A 16,904-nucleotide genomic window follows, 5' to 3' on the forward strand; every position below is an offset into this window, starting at 1 on the left:
ATAGGATATCCGGTAATGCATTTATAATTAATAAAATAAATCTGTTTCACTGATTTACACATAATTCGAATTATACATGATTCGAATGCTGACAAATTTGTCAGCATTCGAATGGACGAAACGTATTCGAATGAACAAAAATAAACAAACTCTTTGCTTTACTTTAAAGTAAAGCAAAGAGTTTTTACACAACTGATTTTCAGTATTTTTGCCTATCAAATTTTTGCCTAAAAAATAAATATTGATTTTATGTTTTCGAAGATTTTAAAGACTAAAAAGATTTCAGCAGACCGTAACCGTATAATATTAATTTTTAAATTTTAACTAATTTTATAAAATTTTTACATTTTGGTTGTTTCTGGAGATTTAAATTTACAGTTGTTAACTGGCTAAATTTTTACCTCCATACCATTATACAAGTATTTCTGTATGTAGTTCTGAAATTATTTCTCACAATATTTGAAATTTTATTGTGTTTTAAGTGGCCATATTTTTCTAGAAATGAATACTTACCATTGACCCTTGACTGAAAAAGACTGTCATACAAAGAAATGGTATCAAGAAGTTTAATTATTTTCTGGAGGCGGCAGCAAAAAGCATCAAATTTTCCAAAGACAAAAATTTCACTAAATCGAAACTCCCTCTCATTTGGTTCTGATTCCATCTTATCTTTAGTTCTTTTAAAACACTGCTGATACTCGGTATTGAGGTTTATAGCAGCTGAAATCCTTTCTCTCACGACATCCTCAGGCTGAGTCCAAACTGTTTCCTTATTATTATTGGAAATATAAGCCTTACAAGCCTTTATCATTTGATTAGTTATCTGTTAAAAACAAAACAAATCTTTAAGATTCCCAGTAATTAAAAAGAAGTCACTGAATTTGTTTTACTTTTAGGGTTATGTATAATATTTAAAGTTAAATACAAACACGAAATGTCTAAATCTGTTGGGGAAGGCCTTCTCGGGATTCCGTTGACTAACGCTATCAAGAAAAAGACCTTACGGATATGATTTAATTCCGAAAAATACCTTGAAAAATCCAGACGGATTTCTAGTTATCCCCAGTTTGTTAAAAGAAGTTAAATGCCATTTAAATAAATAAATAAATAAATAAATGAAATATATATATTTTTAATTAATTAATTTATTTATTTATTTATTGGTTTTCGACTCGTCCATTACTAGGAGCACGAATCCAGGGCACGACTAGTCATGTGGAGAATGAGTCGAATCTCAGTCTAGTCTTATTGTGGACCGCTTCTAAGAGGAAAGCCATTTAAAACGGCCTGTTAGAAATATTGCGCATGCCAGTTTTACGCCAGTCCGCCACTTCAAAACCAATTATGTATTACTACCCAAAGCTATTAAAGTAGCAGGATTCCTTACCTTTGTGAAAATTGCTGTCATTCGTTCAGAAGAATTATAAAAACACGACACTGAGTTTATCATCTTTAGTGAGCTAATTAGACCAGGAAGACTTTTTATCATGTTGACCTAAAGGAAAATAAAAATTCAAATCAAAATTTTAAAAAATAATAAAATAAAAAAAAACTAAACCTGATTTTTAAAAATATTAATATGGTGGAACCTATTTATAACTATTCTGATTTTAGGTTTGGCGATATTCCGAATGTGAATGTGGTGTTATTTGATGATATTTTGGATTTAGAAATACACATTGTATATATGTGTTTATAGTTTTCAATAATACACTTTTAACGATTGATTTTTAAATATTTTTATTTAAAAGTCAAAGATTTTTAATCCAGTCAAAGATTGTGAGACTACTAAACAGTAAACAGCTTGGCACTTGCTTGCTAACTCACATTAAGTATTTAATAAACCATTAAGTATTTTATTAAGTATTTTTATTCCATTGTACAAAGAAATGGTTTAATTGCATCTTGAGTACCGCTTACAGGTCTTGAAGTCTCATTTTAAAAAGGATGAACTGTTGGAATACGTGCAGAGAAGAGCAAGAGACCAGTCGAGAACACAAATGAGTATTCTGACACAAAAATACTTCAATCCTGCAAATTTCAGCGCTTAGAAACCAGGTGTCAACGACGAGGAGATCTGATTGAAGTGTTTAAGGCTTTAAATAGATTGTGTAAAGTAAATGCCGATGGCATCCTTATTCTTTCTCAGGCAACACACATGATGATATACACTGAGTGATCACTGAAGACAGGATATTAGAGCTGGAAAAGGAATTAGAAAATGTGAATTGGAATATCATCGGTTTGGCTGAAACAAGAAGAAGAAATGAATCACTTATAAGTTTATCAAGTGGAAATCTGCTGTACACCAATGGAAACAGTGAAAGGAGTGAAGGTGGAGTTGGGTTTCTGGTCCATAAAGATTTTAAAAACAACATTTTGGAATTCAAAAGTACATCACCAAGGGTGTCAATACTAATACTCAAGATTTCTAAGAGGTACAAGCTAAAGATTATAATGATTTATGCACCAACATCGAGCCATGATGATGAAGAGGTTGAAGAAATGTACACTGAAATTGAGAGCCTTCTAGATGAGCAGAAAACCCACTACACTATTATTATGGGCGACTTCAATGCTAAGGTTGGAAAAAGGCAAAACAGCGCAGAAAGAGGAACTATAGGAAATTTTGGAATTGGTGAAAGAAATAAAAGAGGTGAAAGACTTGTGGAATTTGCAGAATCTCAAGGAATGTCAGTAATGAACACTTTTTTCAAGAAAAGGGTGAACAGAAAGTGGACATGGAAGAGTCCAAATGGACATGGAAGAGTACTAATGAAATCGACTTTATCCTCACTAACAGAAGGTATATTGTGAATGATGTTACCGTCCTGAATAAGGTAAATGTTGGAAGTGATCACAGAATGGTAAGATGTACACTTGATATAGATGTAGGAAAGGAAAGGAAAAAACTGACTCGAGTAAATAATACAAAGGTCTTTGAAATAACAGAGGAGGAGAAAAAGCAGTATGTACTGGAACTTAAGAACAAGTTTGAGCTTCTGCAGACTGCTCAGGACCAAGATATCGATGAGGAATATTACAACTTTCTGAAAGTGATAAAGCCCAAGAAACCTATAGGGAAACAGAAATCCAAAGAAGAAAAAATTAGTCAAGAAACACTTGTCATGATGAACCAAAGACGACAAATGAAGAGCAAGAAAAACACTGATAGGGAGAAAATTGAGTATACTGAGTTATGAGGAAACAGTGAAAGGAGTGAAGGTGGAGTTGGGTTTCTGGTCCATAAAGATTTTAAAAACAACATTTTGGAATTCAAAAGTACATCACCAAGGGTGTCAAGACTAATACTCAAGATTTCTAAGAGGTACAAGCTAAAGATTATAATGATTTATGCACCAACATCGAGCCATGATGATGAAGAGGTTGAAGAAATGTACACTGAAATTGAGAGCCTTCTAGATGAGCAGAAAACCCACTACACTATTATTATGGGCGACTTCAATGCTAAGGTTGGAAAAAGGCAAAACAGCGCAGAAAGAGGAACTATAGGAAATTTTGGAATTGGTGAAAGAAATAAAAGAGGTGAAAGACTTGTGGAATTTGCAGAATCTCAAGGAATGTCAGTAATGAACACTTTTTTCAAGAAAAGGGTGAACAGAAAGTGGACATGGAAGAGTCCAAATGGACATGGAAGAGTACTAATGAAATCGACTTTATCCTCACTAACAGAAGGTATATTGTGAATGATGTTACCGTCCTGAATAAGGTAAATGTTGGAAGTGATCACAGAATGGTAAGATGTACACTTGATATAGATGTAGGAAAGGAAAGGAAAAAACTGACTCGAGTAAATAATACAAAGGTCTTTGAAATAACAGAGGAGGAGAAAAAGCAGTATGTACTGGAACTTAAGAACAAGTTTGAGCTTCTGCAGACTGCTCAGGACCAAGATATCGATGAGGAATATTACAACTTTCTGAAAGTGATAAAGCCCAAGAAACCTATAGGGAAACAGAAATCCAAAGAAGAAAAAATTAGTCAAGAAACACTTGTCATGATGAACCAAAGACGACAAATGAAGAGCAAGAAAAACACTGATAGGGAGAAAATTGAGTATACTGAGTTATGCAAAGCCATTAGAAAGAGACTCAGAGAGGACATAAGAAGATTTAACACAAGAAAAGTAGAACAAGCATTAAGGGAAAACAAAGGATTTAAATCAGCAGCCATGAGCAGTAATACAGAAAGACAAATGATACTGAAACTGAAGAATAGCGATGGTGTACTTATAAACAGCAGAGAAGGCATAATTCAAATAGCAGAAGACTACTATAGAGAATTATACAAGGAGCGAGGGAATGATACCAGCAGTGAGGAAGATGGATTGCAAAGTAGCAACACATACGACATACCCGATATTCTTCCTGATGAGGTAGAACATGCATTGAAGAAAATGAAGAATCGGAAAGCCCCGGGGGAAGATGAAGTTACTGTAGAGTTGTTAAAATTGGGAGGAAGAGACATAACACAAAAACTGGCAAGGCTCTTCACAAAGTGCATTAGAAAAGGTATGATGCCTAAGCAGTGGAATAATGCAATCATAGTTTTGCTGCATAAGAAAGGAGATAAATCAGAAATTGGAAATTATAGACCAATTAGCTTGTTATCCCATATCTACAAGTTGTTCACAAGGGTCATTACTAACAGATTAGAAAGAATACTTGATGAGAATCAACCGAAAGAGCAAGCTGGCCTTAGGACAGGATTCTCAACTATGGATCACCTTCACGTAATATCACAGCTAATGGAGAAAGCAAATGAATATAAAACACCATTATGCCTGGCATTTGTGGATTATGAAAAGGCATTTGACTCCATACAGCATAAGGCAATATTTCGGGCACTGGAAAGATAAGGCATAGATACTCCATATATTATGATTTTGAAGAAAATATATGAGAGTGCTACATCCTTTATTAGACTAGACAAAGACAGTAGCAAATTTAAAATCGAGAAAGGAGTTCGACAAGGAGACACAATATCTCCGAAGCTGTTTACTGCTGCCCTTGAGGAAGCTTTCAGAAGATTAGACTGGTCGCAGAAAGGAGTCAATGTGAACGGAGAGTACCTAAACCATTTACGATTTGCAGATGACATTGTGGTCATAAGCCACGATCCCAAAGAATTAGAGGAAAATCTTAATCAGTTATGCACAGTTAGTAAGGATTTTGGACTAAAGATGAATGATGAACAAGTATGCCACGGAAAGGGAAATAATGATTGAAGGAGCAGTAATTGAAAAGGTGGAGTCATATACTTATCTGGGACAAGTTATTAGCTGTAATAATGATAAATGGCTGGAAGTCAAGAGAAGAATAAATTTTGGATGGATAGCATTCAGGAAATATAGTCACATACTGAAGAGCAATATCCCAGTTTGTCTGAAACGTAAAATAATGAATCAATGTATACTCCCCACCATGACTTATGGAAGTGAAACTTGGGCACTCACCAAAAGAATGGAAGAGAAGCTAAGAACTACACAGCGAAGAATGGAACGAATTATATTGGGAATCAGACTGTTAGATAAGAAGAGAAACACATGGATTAGGCAGCAAACTCAAGTAAAGGACATTCTTATCAAAACTAAAGAACTAAAATGGTCTTGGGCAGGACACAAAGCTCGAAGACATGATGACAGATGGACTAAGAAAATAACAGAATGGTACCCAAGAGGAGCTAGAAGAAAACCTGGAAGACAAAGGCGGAGATGGATAGATGAAATTCATGAGTTTGTGGGTAGTAAATGGATGTCCAGTGCTCAAAACAGAAGGAACTGGAAAGTTGCTGGAGAGGCCTTCATCCTGCAGTGGATTGAAAATGGCTGATAATGATGATGATGATGATCACTGAATTATGACCACCCCTATAAAAACTGAATGCGACCCGTTGACCACGTGAGGTACGAGAGTACGGAGTTAGTCGACCCACGTACCATAGATAAGGTGTCAGTGGTTCAGTAGGTAAAATTCCGAGCGTGATGGGTAAAAGGAAGGATTTATCGGACTTTGATAAAGGACAGATTGTAGGTGTTCGACGAGCTGGTGCCTCGATTTCCCAAACAGCTGAACTCGTGGGGCGTTCGAGAGCTGTCGTAGTTAAAGCGTAGGACTGGCGTCAAAATGGTCAAACAACGACCCGACGGCAAAACTGCAAAGGTCAACGAAAGGTTGATGTTAGAGGTGAGCGCCGGGTCCGACGACTCGTACAGGCGAACAGGCGCAGCACTGTTGAAGAGTTGACTACCCAATACAACATCGGCCAACCCGGAACAATATCTGGCATGCCCATGCGTCGCACGCTCGCACGTATGGGCTATACCAGCAGACAACCCCTACGGAATCCTCTCCTAACCAAGGTTCATCGGCGTAAAAGACTCGCCTGGTGCAAAGAGCATGCAAGTTGGACGTTAGAAGACTGGAAGAAGGTGTGCTGGTCGGATGAGTACCGTTATTTACTTCACATCGTGGATGGTCGTGTACGGATTTAGCGTCAACAAAATGAGGCTCTTGATCCATCATGCATGGTATCAAAAGTGCAGGCCGGTGGAGGCGGTTATATGGTGTGGGGCATGTTTCACTGGCAGGAACTTGAACCCCTAGTGCATGTGGAACAACGTAACAGTGGTCTCCGCTGTCGTCAACTGCTTGCTGACTGTGTACACCCCGCTATGTTACACTTTTTCCCGAAGGCGATGTGGTGACTTCCACGATGACAATGAGCCGAGCCATTGGGCACTTGTTATGTAGGAATGGTTTGAGAAAAAACAGTTCTGACTTCCAGCATATCGATTGGCCTCCGAACTTTCCCCGATATTAATCCCATAGAGCACTGGTGGGACATTATGGAAAAGCATATCAGGCGTCTGGATACACAATACATAATCACCTCTATACCTGCATTGCTGACCGCATTACACTCAGCTTGGTTGGCCATACCTTCCGAAGCTTCCGACATCTTGTTGAATTAATGCCACGTCAGATAGCTGCTGTACTGAGGGCAAAAGGAGAACCTACGAAGTATTAGGCAGGTGGTCATAATTCAGTGATCACTCAGTGTAAATTGAATAAGGATGGCAGCAAAATAGTTGTAATCAGCAAGAGAATAACTGATTGTTGGAAAAGACTTCCATCTGGTGGATAGTTTGAATAAATAATGAAGCATTAGACAAATTACTAGTTAGCTGATGCTATAGTTGAGCTAATGCTAATACAAATTAGTATAATGACTGAGAGGAATGAAAGATAGAACACTACGCTGAGTGAGTTTAGAAATAAAAATAATTTATTGAATGGCAGAGCCGCTCTTAGAAACGCAGGGCGAATAAAACAGCTGTTATACATCAGTAGAATACTGAAACAGAACTATTTCAGCATTCTACTTTGATTGTGATAATGTATAATGATTTTTGTGATCATTATACATCGTCTCTCTATCTCTCTAAGCACACTCTATGAAAACCCCTCTAAAGATGATGTAATAATAATAAGATTCTTTATTAACATAAATTTTATACACTAGTGATTCCTTACACAGAAAGCCAGAGGAATCTTACAATTAGTTGCTTATACAAGTGCTTTTGATTTATAAAAAAAATAAATTAATTAATTTAAAAAAAATAATAATAATAACTAAATAATAATTAACAGATCAAAGCAAAGATAACAGTCAAAATGTAAAAATGAATGAAGTAGTAATTACAGCGAAAAAGGACTACAAGTTGAGCAGAACATGAAATTACATCGGCTAACTAAGATCGGCACTTACATAAATGTCCTTTACAAACAGCAAGATGGGACAAGATGCCATCGCGATATGCCTTATCTACAGACCACAGGTCGATGTCGATGTTGAGCGAGTTGAGAGTGTCCAGAGTCACATTTGGGAAGTGTCTTTTGAAATTCTGTAACCGCTGGAGCCTTGAGCATAAGGAGGGGGTACTACGGAGATGTCTGCCTGGCAGACGCCAACCAACCGTGTTCCAGATGTTGATGTGATCATGCTTAGCTGAGCACAGATGAAGGAATGACTTTATTTTTAGCACATGGGCTCTGTGGACTATGGGCGTATATTGCAGGTTGCAGCAGAGAGTAGATTTAGATGTTGTATAGATCTGGTGCGACCACAAGTTGGCCCACTTCAGCACCCAGAATTCGAGGCCCCATAGTTTCCTGAGGCTGGTGGGTGGTGCCGCCGACCAAACTTCCACGGCATAGGAGAGTACACTACAGAAGTAAGTTGCGAGGTACTTCTTGATTATTTTCTTATTGTGCGTTTTGCACAGATCAATTTTCATTCCCCAGAACGCTCTCAGGGCTTTGGCATACTGAGCTTGGATTTGTTTTTTATAGGTGAGGTTGGCATCAAGGATTACTCCTAGGAAATTGACACTATCTGTGGGAGTCAGGACATTTCCTGCCAATACCGGAAGTAGAGAAGATGCAGTATCAGTAGAAGTCCTCCGACTTGGCGTAAAGATGAGATAGTTTGACTTCTCTGCATTGACTGACAGGCCAAAAAATTTAGCATACTTATAGAATGTATTTAGGTAGCTGTTTACAGATTCAGAGGCGGTTTGTCTTTCTTGTGAAGGACCAACATGGCGTTTGCATGGCAAATAGCAAACAATATCATCAGCATAAGATAGGAACGCTGGAATTTGATCCATTAGTGGAACGAATATTGCTGCAAATAACAAGGCTGAGAGACAACTACCTTGTGGGATCCCTACTTCGACGCTTTTAGTGACTTCAATGCCATCGCCTTTGAAGTGAAGCATTCTCCTGGATAGCAAATTATTGAGGATCTCGAGCATATTTCCGGATATCCCGTAGAATCTCTCAAGTAAGGCAAGAAGGGGTGTTATTTGGACTGAGTCGAAAGCAGATTTCATGTCGAGAAAAATGGTGTGAAGATCTTCCTTGTCATTCCAGGCCTGAAGTATTTTCTGTGATAATGACTGTAGGCAGGTTACCGTAGATCTATTAGGCATGGCATAATGGGTGTGTTCTGGCCTATGCGCAAAGATTGCAAGTGCTACATCATTATAGATGCACTTCTCGAGGCATTTCAGGAAGGGAGAGGCAATTGATATTGGTCTGAAGTCAGCCGGTCTTTTCGCATGAGGCTTTTTCGGAACTGCCACGACTCTGTATGATAACCAGCTTGAAGGCACCTGTGCAAATTTGAGTACTTTGTTGTAGAGTTGAGTGAGCTCTTTGCCGATGAAATGAGAAGCAATTTTTAGACTAAACAGAGGTATTGCGTCAATTCCTATGGTGGACTTGTCAGGTAGTGAATTTATTATTTTTATTAGTTGTTCTTCGGAAATTTCTGTATTACTAGAAGGTGAAGAAATGTTAAACGCTTCGTTCCAAGGATATGCTTCGGACACACGATGATCTCGCCTTAAAATGCAGCACATGCTCACACCATTCCTGGACATCTAAAGACAGAGGGGTGCAAGTATGACTTGTGGACCACACACGTTTTCCCCTGGATAGACGGCGGTTCATGAAATTGTCAATAGAAAATTGTTTCCTCTTCTGGAAATCCATCCTTGCTTTGGAAAATCTGGCGTATGACTCTTGTGAAGGCGATTTCTTGTAAGAGGCATGGGCTGCCTGTTTTTCCCTAAAGGCCTTGGTCAGGAGGTCATTCCACCATGGCTTTGAGTGGGGACTAAGGATGCAAGTTTTGGACATTGCAGCCCTTGCAATGAATTCCATCCATCTCGAAAGCCAGTAGGCAGCCTCATTTATGTTAAGCTCAGCCAGTATGTTCCATGGGTAAAGTTGGAAAAGGGTAGTAACTTTTCCAATGTTGATGTATTTAGGATTGTATACTCTCCTGACAGTGCTCGTAGTTTGTACTTGTGTGCGTTCATCCTTAGGTGCCTGCAGAGATATCATCGCAGCAATCGGAACGTGATCGGACGGGAGGAAGTTCTCAGTTATGGTCAGGGTTTCCTCTACTAAACAGTTTGAGAAGATGCGCTGCAGGGTGGCATTGCCGTGTGAGGGAGGAACATGAATAAGACCAATGCCCATTTCTGACATGTTCAATGACAGAGTATCTAGGAGCTTCTTTGTGGCTGGCAGTGGAAGGTTAAAGTCTCCGAGGATAATGAGCTTTTGCCGATGATTGATTGTGGATGACAGCCATGCTGTCAGATTAAGGACAGAATCCTCAGAAACTGGTGGAGGTAAATAAACGGCACACACAGAGATCGACAAACCGGCAAATCGGTAGATTCCAAGAACAGCTTCTATGTCACCACCTGGATAAGTGGATGCCTTAATCAGGGGTAGTGAACTCCTTTGACAGATTGCTACACCGCCGCCTCGTCTCCCAATTCTATTAGCAGCCAGCGTGTGATAGCCAAGATTTGATTATGTGCAGAATAAAAAAAATTGTGCTGAGCACACACAGCGGAAGTTAAGTGAAACTACTTTAGAATCTTTTGAAACGTTTATTAGTTCAATGTTACAGTAGTTTAATGTTTTGCAATTGTTTTAAAAGTTTATTACGAAGTTTTTAGAGATCTCTCCTTTGTACTCAGTGGAGGTGGTTTCCGTGGTCGCATTGCACGTGTACGTTCTCTATACGCCTTACAACCCTCACTATTAGTCTTTGGCATGCTGAATTATAATTTTTTTTTTTCGTCAAAAATTTTTATGAAATACGGTAGAGAATGGCGAAATAAATATTTTGGTGTTTAAATTTTTAAAATCGGACCGCTAGAAGCTGATATATAGCGATTTAAAACGTAAACTCGACACGCGTGCGAGTTACACGGTGGCCGCGCTGTAGGGATACTGGTTGCGTCATGCGTCGCTGTTACGTACAACGCCGCGTCGCTCATGCCTGATACGGCGATGAATCATTTCGTGTGGCGATTTTTGTCAATCCACGGACGCAAGTTACTCCCATGTGAAAACTGCGTGGTGAGCACCTAAAGAATCTCTCTCTCTCTCTCTAAAACATCCTAAGATCATAAGGTTTTCTTTTGGACAATATCCTTAAATTTTTCTTAACAATTTCACTCCTCTAAGCATGCGCTGATTGGGATTAATTATTCAATCTCTATTCTGAGAATTTTTCAAACCACGATCATTTTGCTGGGTGAACGCTGGCACCTCAGACTGAAATAACCTCTGTTTTAGTAGCTTTTATCTCGATTTATGGACACTACAACAACCTGAAGAGGCTCGTTTATGCTCTTCAAGAAATGGTATTCAATTGGCATCATAACCTATTGGATCTCTTCTTAACAAGAACTAACAAATGCAAACGTAAATGCCAATACATATTTAAATAGAATAGCTCAGGAATTATGACTGGACAAACGCATCAGACAGCAATGGAATCATGCAAATCCCGTTGGAAATACGCTGAAAAAGCCCTAGAAGAATAAATGCTTCACTGCCCAACAACACAGTGTTCAGTGTAATTTAAGTCTGGTGTCAAGGAATACATATCATGCAGAATAACACTAAATAAATATTTTTAGCATCAAATATTTTATTGATGATTTATGAATTTATTCACCTACCGGGTCTGCAGTATAGAGAGGTTTGCAATAATCGTCAATAGATTCCAAATATGTTACGCATTCTTTAGCTTCCGTCCAAGCAGTTGTAATACAGCTCTCGGTGTGCAACCAGCTCTATTAAATATAAAGCATTTTTTTTATTTCTGTGAAATAAAAATAATAAATACAAGATCAGTCAAAAGAAACATAGAGTTGCAGAATAAATAGTTGAGAGACTCACCTTGGTTTAAAAGAAAGTAAACATTGCTTTGAGACATCGGTCTCATCGTGCTACCAGCTAGACGCATCATTGGTGTAGGATTCTACTGGCTAATGGTTAAACTGTGCGAGAATTTCCTTCACCTCATCGTCAGCAAAAGCGAAAGCCTCTTTAATGGCCCTTAGGTATGTTAGTCGTTGGGGTTAGTTTGTAGTCTGGGTCGTACAGATCTTCCCAACTGTACCACTGCTGTTGTATATGGTACAATGGATATGGCACAGTTGGAAAATGCCAGGGATATTTAGGGCTGTGTGAGATTTCGTGTTGTTGGGGTCAGTACTATGCCATGCATTCAGGTGACTGGTAAAGTAGTCTTTAATTAATGACCATAATTGCACCATTATTTTGCTGTCGCCATGATTCTTGGCTGACATTACGCGTGAAACCAAGCTATATGTAGTGGTTTTGCCGATCAGAAAAGAATGTTCACATCATCTTCCCTGCATAGAGCGACTTTGGGATGATGCTACTACGATCTTTCTTCACTAGGAGCTGATATATAGATTTTCATTGAATCATCATGATTCATTACCTATGACGATTTGATCCAGGAAATCTTCACCCTCCGCGTGATAGCGCATCAGGTGTTTCATATATACAAATAGATGTGTAGTGTACGTTGTCCTCCCTCGTTCAAACATTTCGTCACTCAAATATCACACACTTTCTGACATTTTAACTTGCTAGTTATCTTCCTGATGGTTAAGCATGTGAAAGATCATCAACGGTGGCGCACCTGCCACAGCACAATTGTTGGTTGATTTCACAAAGTCAACAGTTGTTTCTTTAATGGCCTTGTGTATTTGACCTATGGGTGACAGACTGCGTAGACCGCCATCCCTGTGTGACTTTCTTACAGAATTTGCGGTAATGGATATGGTAATGTGATTTGGAAGTCGCATTACCATAGAAATCGTTATCTCTTATGCAGGTACATGTCCCAACTGTTTATTCCAACTCTTTGTGTTATTTATTTATTTTATTATTTTATTTTTTTGAACGACCTTCGAATTTTATGACGTAATGCCTGTGCTTATACAATTTCTTTGCTCTTAACCAAATACTTGAAATTGAGACAAAAACAGTTCTGTATAAAGAGAATCCACTTACTTTCCTAAATCATTAATTAAAGTACCGGGTGGTTATAAAATAAGTCTCCCTATTCAGCAGACCCTAGTGTCAAAACGGTTAGAGACAGCAGTGAAAATCGATGGGCATGTTTAGGGTATGGGGAAGCGATTTGTAGAAGAAAAAAAAAATTACTTAAAATTTCTGCCACCAGGGGAGAAATTGGCACTGTAAACATGAGATGGAATACTTAACTTACAATTAGGTTTTAATATCCGAACTTAGAAAGCTACAGATATTGTTCTATGTGCTTTCCTTCGCTTGAGATGACATGCTGAAAATGAAGGATGCGCGCGACACAGTTTCGCGTAGCATCTCATTGGGGTATTGGCTACACTGTTTAATGCTTGCTTTCAAATCGACAAGCATCTGTATGCCACCACGGTAAACTCTGTCTTTCAGGTATCCCCATAGCCAGAAATCACAGGGTATCCCCATTCTTTCAGGTATCCCCATAGCCAGAAATCACAGGGATTGGGATCTGTGATCGAGCTGGCCAGAACTGCGCAAAGTCTCTAGAAATGATGCGATCATTTCAGAATGTTGAACGGAGCAGTTCCTTCACTTGTCGACCAACATGGGGAGGGGCACCCATCTTTCATGAACACTACGGTCTCCAAGCATTGTCTTTCTTGCAGAGCGGGAATAATGTGATCTCTTAGAAGAGCGCAGTACCGTGCACTAGTTACCACACACCTTACGGGGCCATGAGGTGTAGACTCTTCAAAGAAAAATGGTCCGATTATAAACTCTGCTGTGAATCCACACCATACTGTAACGTATGGACTTTGTAGTGGTCTTTCATGTGCAGTAGATGGACGAGAAGTTCCTCATATTTTTTGAAGAGTGAAATGTGCCTCATCAGACCACAAGATTATTCGAGCCCATGTATCATCAAGTTCCGTACGAGCCAGATATCGTAGACCAAAGTCTATTCGCTGTTGCTGATCACAAGACATTAGTCCTTGCACTACATGAATTTTGTAACGGGAACCAGCGTAAAAGTATTCGAAGCGCTTTACGTACAGTAGACCAAGGAAGGTTCAAGTCTCTTGACACACCTCTGGCACTACTGACTAGTAGTGTTTTGCATTCTGATCATTGCAACCGCCACTTCATCCACTACCTTCCTTCCGATACGTGGTCGTTCCCTGCCTGGAATTACACCTAACTCTCCGGTCGGTTGCTTCAAATTTCTTTATTAGTTTTCGAAGCCCCACTGACGTCAAAGGTTCTTTACTCAAACCTTTGTTTCCGATATTGACGTAGTGCTGCATTAGCGTTACTGTTATTCTGGTAGAACAGTTTTACTAAAGGAGCACGTTTCTTTTATGCAAGAGCCATAATGGTTATTGACGGTGACATTCTGTTAGATAAAAGCAGAAAGGCGTTGGCCTTTCTGCTTTTATCTAACAGGATGTCATTTGAGTAAGCAGCGTGGCTTGAAGTAAATGACAACTTTTACATATGTGCAGCGCCGTTTCCCCCTGGTGGCGGAAACATGAACTTTTTTTTTTTTTTTCTTCTACAAATCGCTTCCCCATACTCTAAATGACATACCTGAATAGGGAAACTTATTTTATAACCACCCGGTATATATTTTTACGTAGAAGCAAAAGCAAAAATTTGCATTTTACAGGTTTCGCTATAGCTGAAATGCATTTCTAATAAAAGACAAATAAATTTGATTATTTATTAATTAAAAATTAATTAAAGATTATTAATAAATTAAATTATTTAATATGTCCAGATAAAACTTTTATTCCTTGAAAACATAATTGAATAAATTCAGTGAAATCTTTACCGAAATTGTATGACAAAAAAATTACACTAACTTAAAAAAAAAAAAAAATTGATTTTAAATGTAGTACCTTTAGAAGTTTAGAACAGGAAGCTTTTAGAATTAAATAAACATTTCGAAATCTCTCTCCTTGAATTTGGAATATAATGTGTCCGAATTTCGCTTTCCTGATTTTCCAGTACTCCAATTCTGCCCTAGGACCCATCTCCTCCGTTTCTTTTCTAATATAAGAGCTTTCAGCAAGGAGCTAAAGAAAATGAAAGTTAAGTCTGTTATGAAGATGAAGCAGCCACAATAGAATCGAGTTTATTATTATTAAACTTCAGCCATACAGAAAGAATTCACAGTCAGAAGAAGTGAAAATAAGAGAAGTGTGAACAAAATACATATAATAAAAAAAAAAAAAAAAAACTCTACAGAAACAAGTACAAATTAAACCATGCATAAGTAAATAAATTAAATTAAAAATTAATTAAAAGGAATTGCAAATTTTGTTACATTAGTCTATATGTTGAAAGTTCACTATTCGAGTGGTGGTCCAAATATGTACTTTCAAAAAGTAACTCATATATAAAGGCTTTGGGGATTTTAATAAGCAATGCTATTTTAAAATATCTATTCAAAGCATTAGGATAAAAAATGTTACTGTATCCATACGAGGCGTGGCAATAAAGTTCCCGGACTGGTGCTATTGCGGTCATGTTCTATAAGTTTGAAAATAAACGGAAGTGGTAGTTTAAACTTCCTCCAACAGATAGTGCTACAAAGATTGTCCAGCAGGCTGATAGGTTGCACAGTTTCGTTAGTAGCGTTAACGTTCTGTGTCAATATTTTGCAGTGGAACAGCGAAGGAATATCACATTTTGCTTTAAACTGAGAAAATTTACAACAGAAACGTATGAAATATTAAAAAATGTTTGGGGTAATGAAACGTTAAATCGTACTAACGTGTTTGAATGATATAAGCGGTTCAGAGACGGATGTGAGGATGTTCGCGTTGACTCAAGAAGTAGGCTTCTGTCAACCTCTCCAAATGAGGACATGGTTGAAAGAGTTCGGGAAATTGTGGCAAGAGATCGTTTTGACCCTCAGAATAATGGCTGATGAGTCTGATATCAATAAAGAGAGGTGGCGATTTGTCAAATTCTGCATGAAGATTTAGAGAAAAGGAAGATCTGTTGTTGTTGTTGGTGGTGGTGGTGGTTTTAAGGCGCAACCGCAGCTAAAGGCCATTATGCGCCAAACAATGGTAGGAGTTATCAGGTGTCATTAAAAGTGAGATGTGTATTTCGTCGGATTTAAACACTATATTCTGTCGTAGCATTTTATCTTTTTTTAGAAAAGTGAAAACTGCATCAATGTCAGACCTGTCATCTAAAATTTGTTGCAAAGTAGGTATGATTTGGGCTGCATGGCTTGATAAGAAGATGGTTTGCCGCACTCCATTATAGAGAGAGGGCAGTCAACTATGATATGCTGGACTGTTACTTGAGCATGGCAGTTCGGACAGAAAGGCGGACCTGAGGAAGAAAGAAGATAAAAATGAGTAAGGTTTGTATGTCCTATTCGAAGTCTTGCAAGCATGACTTCTTCCTTTCGGTTCGAGCGGAAGCTAGATGGCCAAGACTGGAGATTCGGTTTAATCTGAAGGAGTTTGTTGCCTTCTTGGTTTTGCCAGTGATTCATACTTCGCCTTATTATAAGACTTTTATAGTCAGTGAAAAGGATTTTGAAAGAAGCGTCGACTGGTTCCACAGTAGATTTGGCTGTGTGGTCAGCACTCTCATTGTCAGGTATGCCAACATGGCTAGCGACCCAACAAAATTTTATTACTTTCGTGTCCTTAGCTAGGTCAGTCAGCAAGTTATGAATATTACCAAGTAGGTAGTTATGTTTTCTTGGTTGCTGCAAAGTGAGAAAGGCACTGAGAGAGTCGGTAAAAATAACGCTATGGGTAAACTGATGCAATTTTATAGTTTCCAGGGCCATTTGTATGGCATGTAGTTCAGCAGAAAAGCTGCTGCATTCTAAAGGACTGGAGATTATGGACGATGAAAGAACAACAGTAGCACTGACATGATAGTCAGTTTTGGAGCCATCAGTGTATATCTGGGTATAAGATTCATATTTTTCAATTA

The 16,904-nt window shown here is 38.4% G+C and overlaps 1 protein-coding gene across 1 annotated transcript in view; it reads right to left on the reverse strand.

The window, feature by feature from the left end:
• Dhc1 (dynein axonemal heavy chain 1) overlaps nucleotides 1-15,809 on the reverse strand; it is a 620,756-nt gene extending 604,947 nt beyond the window's left edge. Inside the window, exons 1-5 of the mRNA XM_090390121.1 lie at nucleotides 15,711-15,809; nucleotides 14,837-15,013; nucleotides 11,579-11,692; nucleotides 1,388-1,495; nucleotides 514-823 (exon numbers count right to left, since the gene is read on the reverse strand). Of these exons, the coding sequence (XP_090246247.1) occupies nucleotides 514-823; nucleotides 1,388-1,495; nucleotides 11,579-11,692; nucleotides 14,837-15,013; nucleotides 15,711-15,809 (808 nt within the window). The remainder of the gene's footprint in view (nucleotides 1-513; nucleotides 824-1,387; nucleotides 1,496-11,578; nucleotides 11,693-14,836; nucleotides 15,014-15,710) is intronic.
• Between the last annotated feature and the right edge of the window lie 1,095 nt (nucleotides 15,810-16,904).

Source organism: Mastigoproctus giganteus, chromosome 2 (genome assembly GCF_048544385.1).
Source record: "Mastigoproctus giganteus isolate SK-2022 chromosome 2, ASM4854438v1, whole genome shotgun sequence".
Classification (NCBI taxonomy): domain Eukaryota; kingdom Metazoa; phylum Arthropoda; class Arachnida; order Uropygi; family Thelyphonidae; genus Mastigoproctus; species Mastigoproctus giganteus.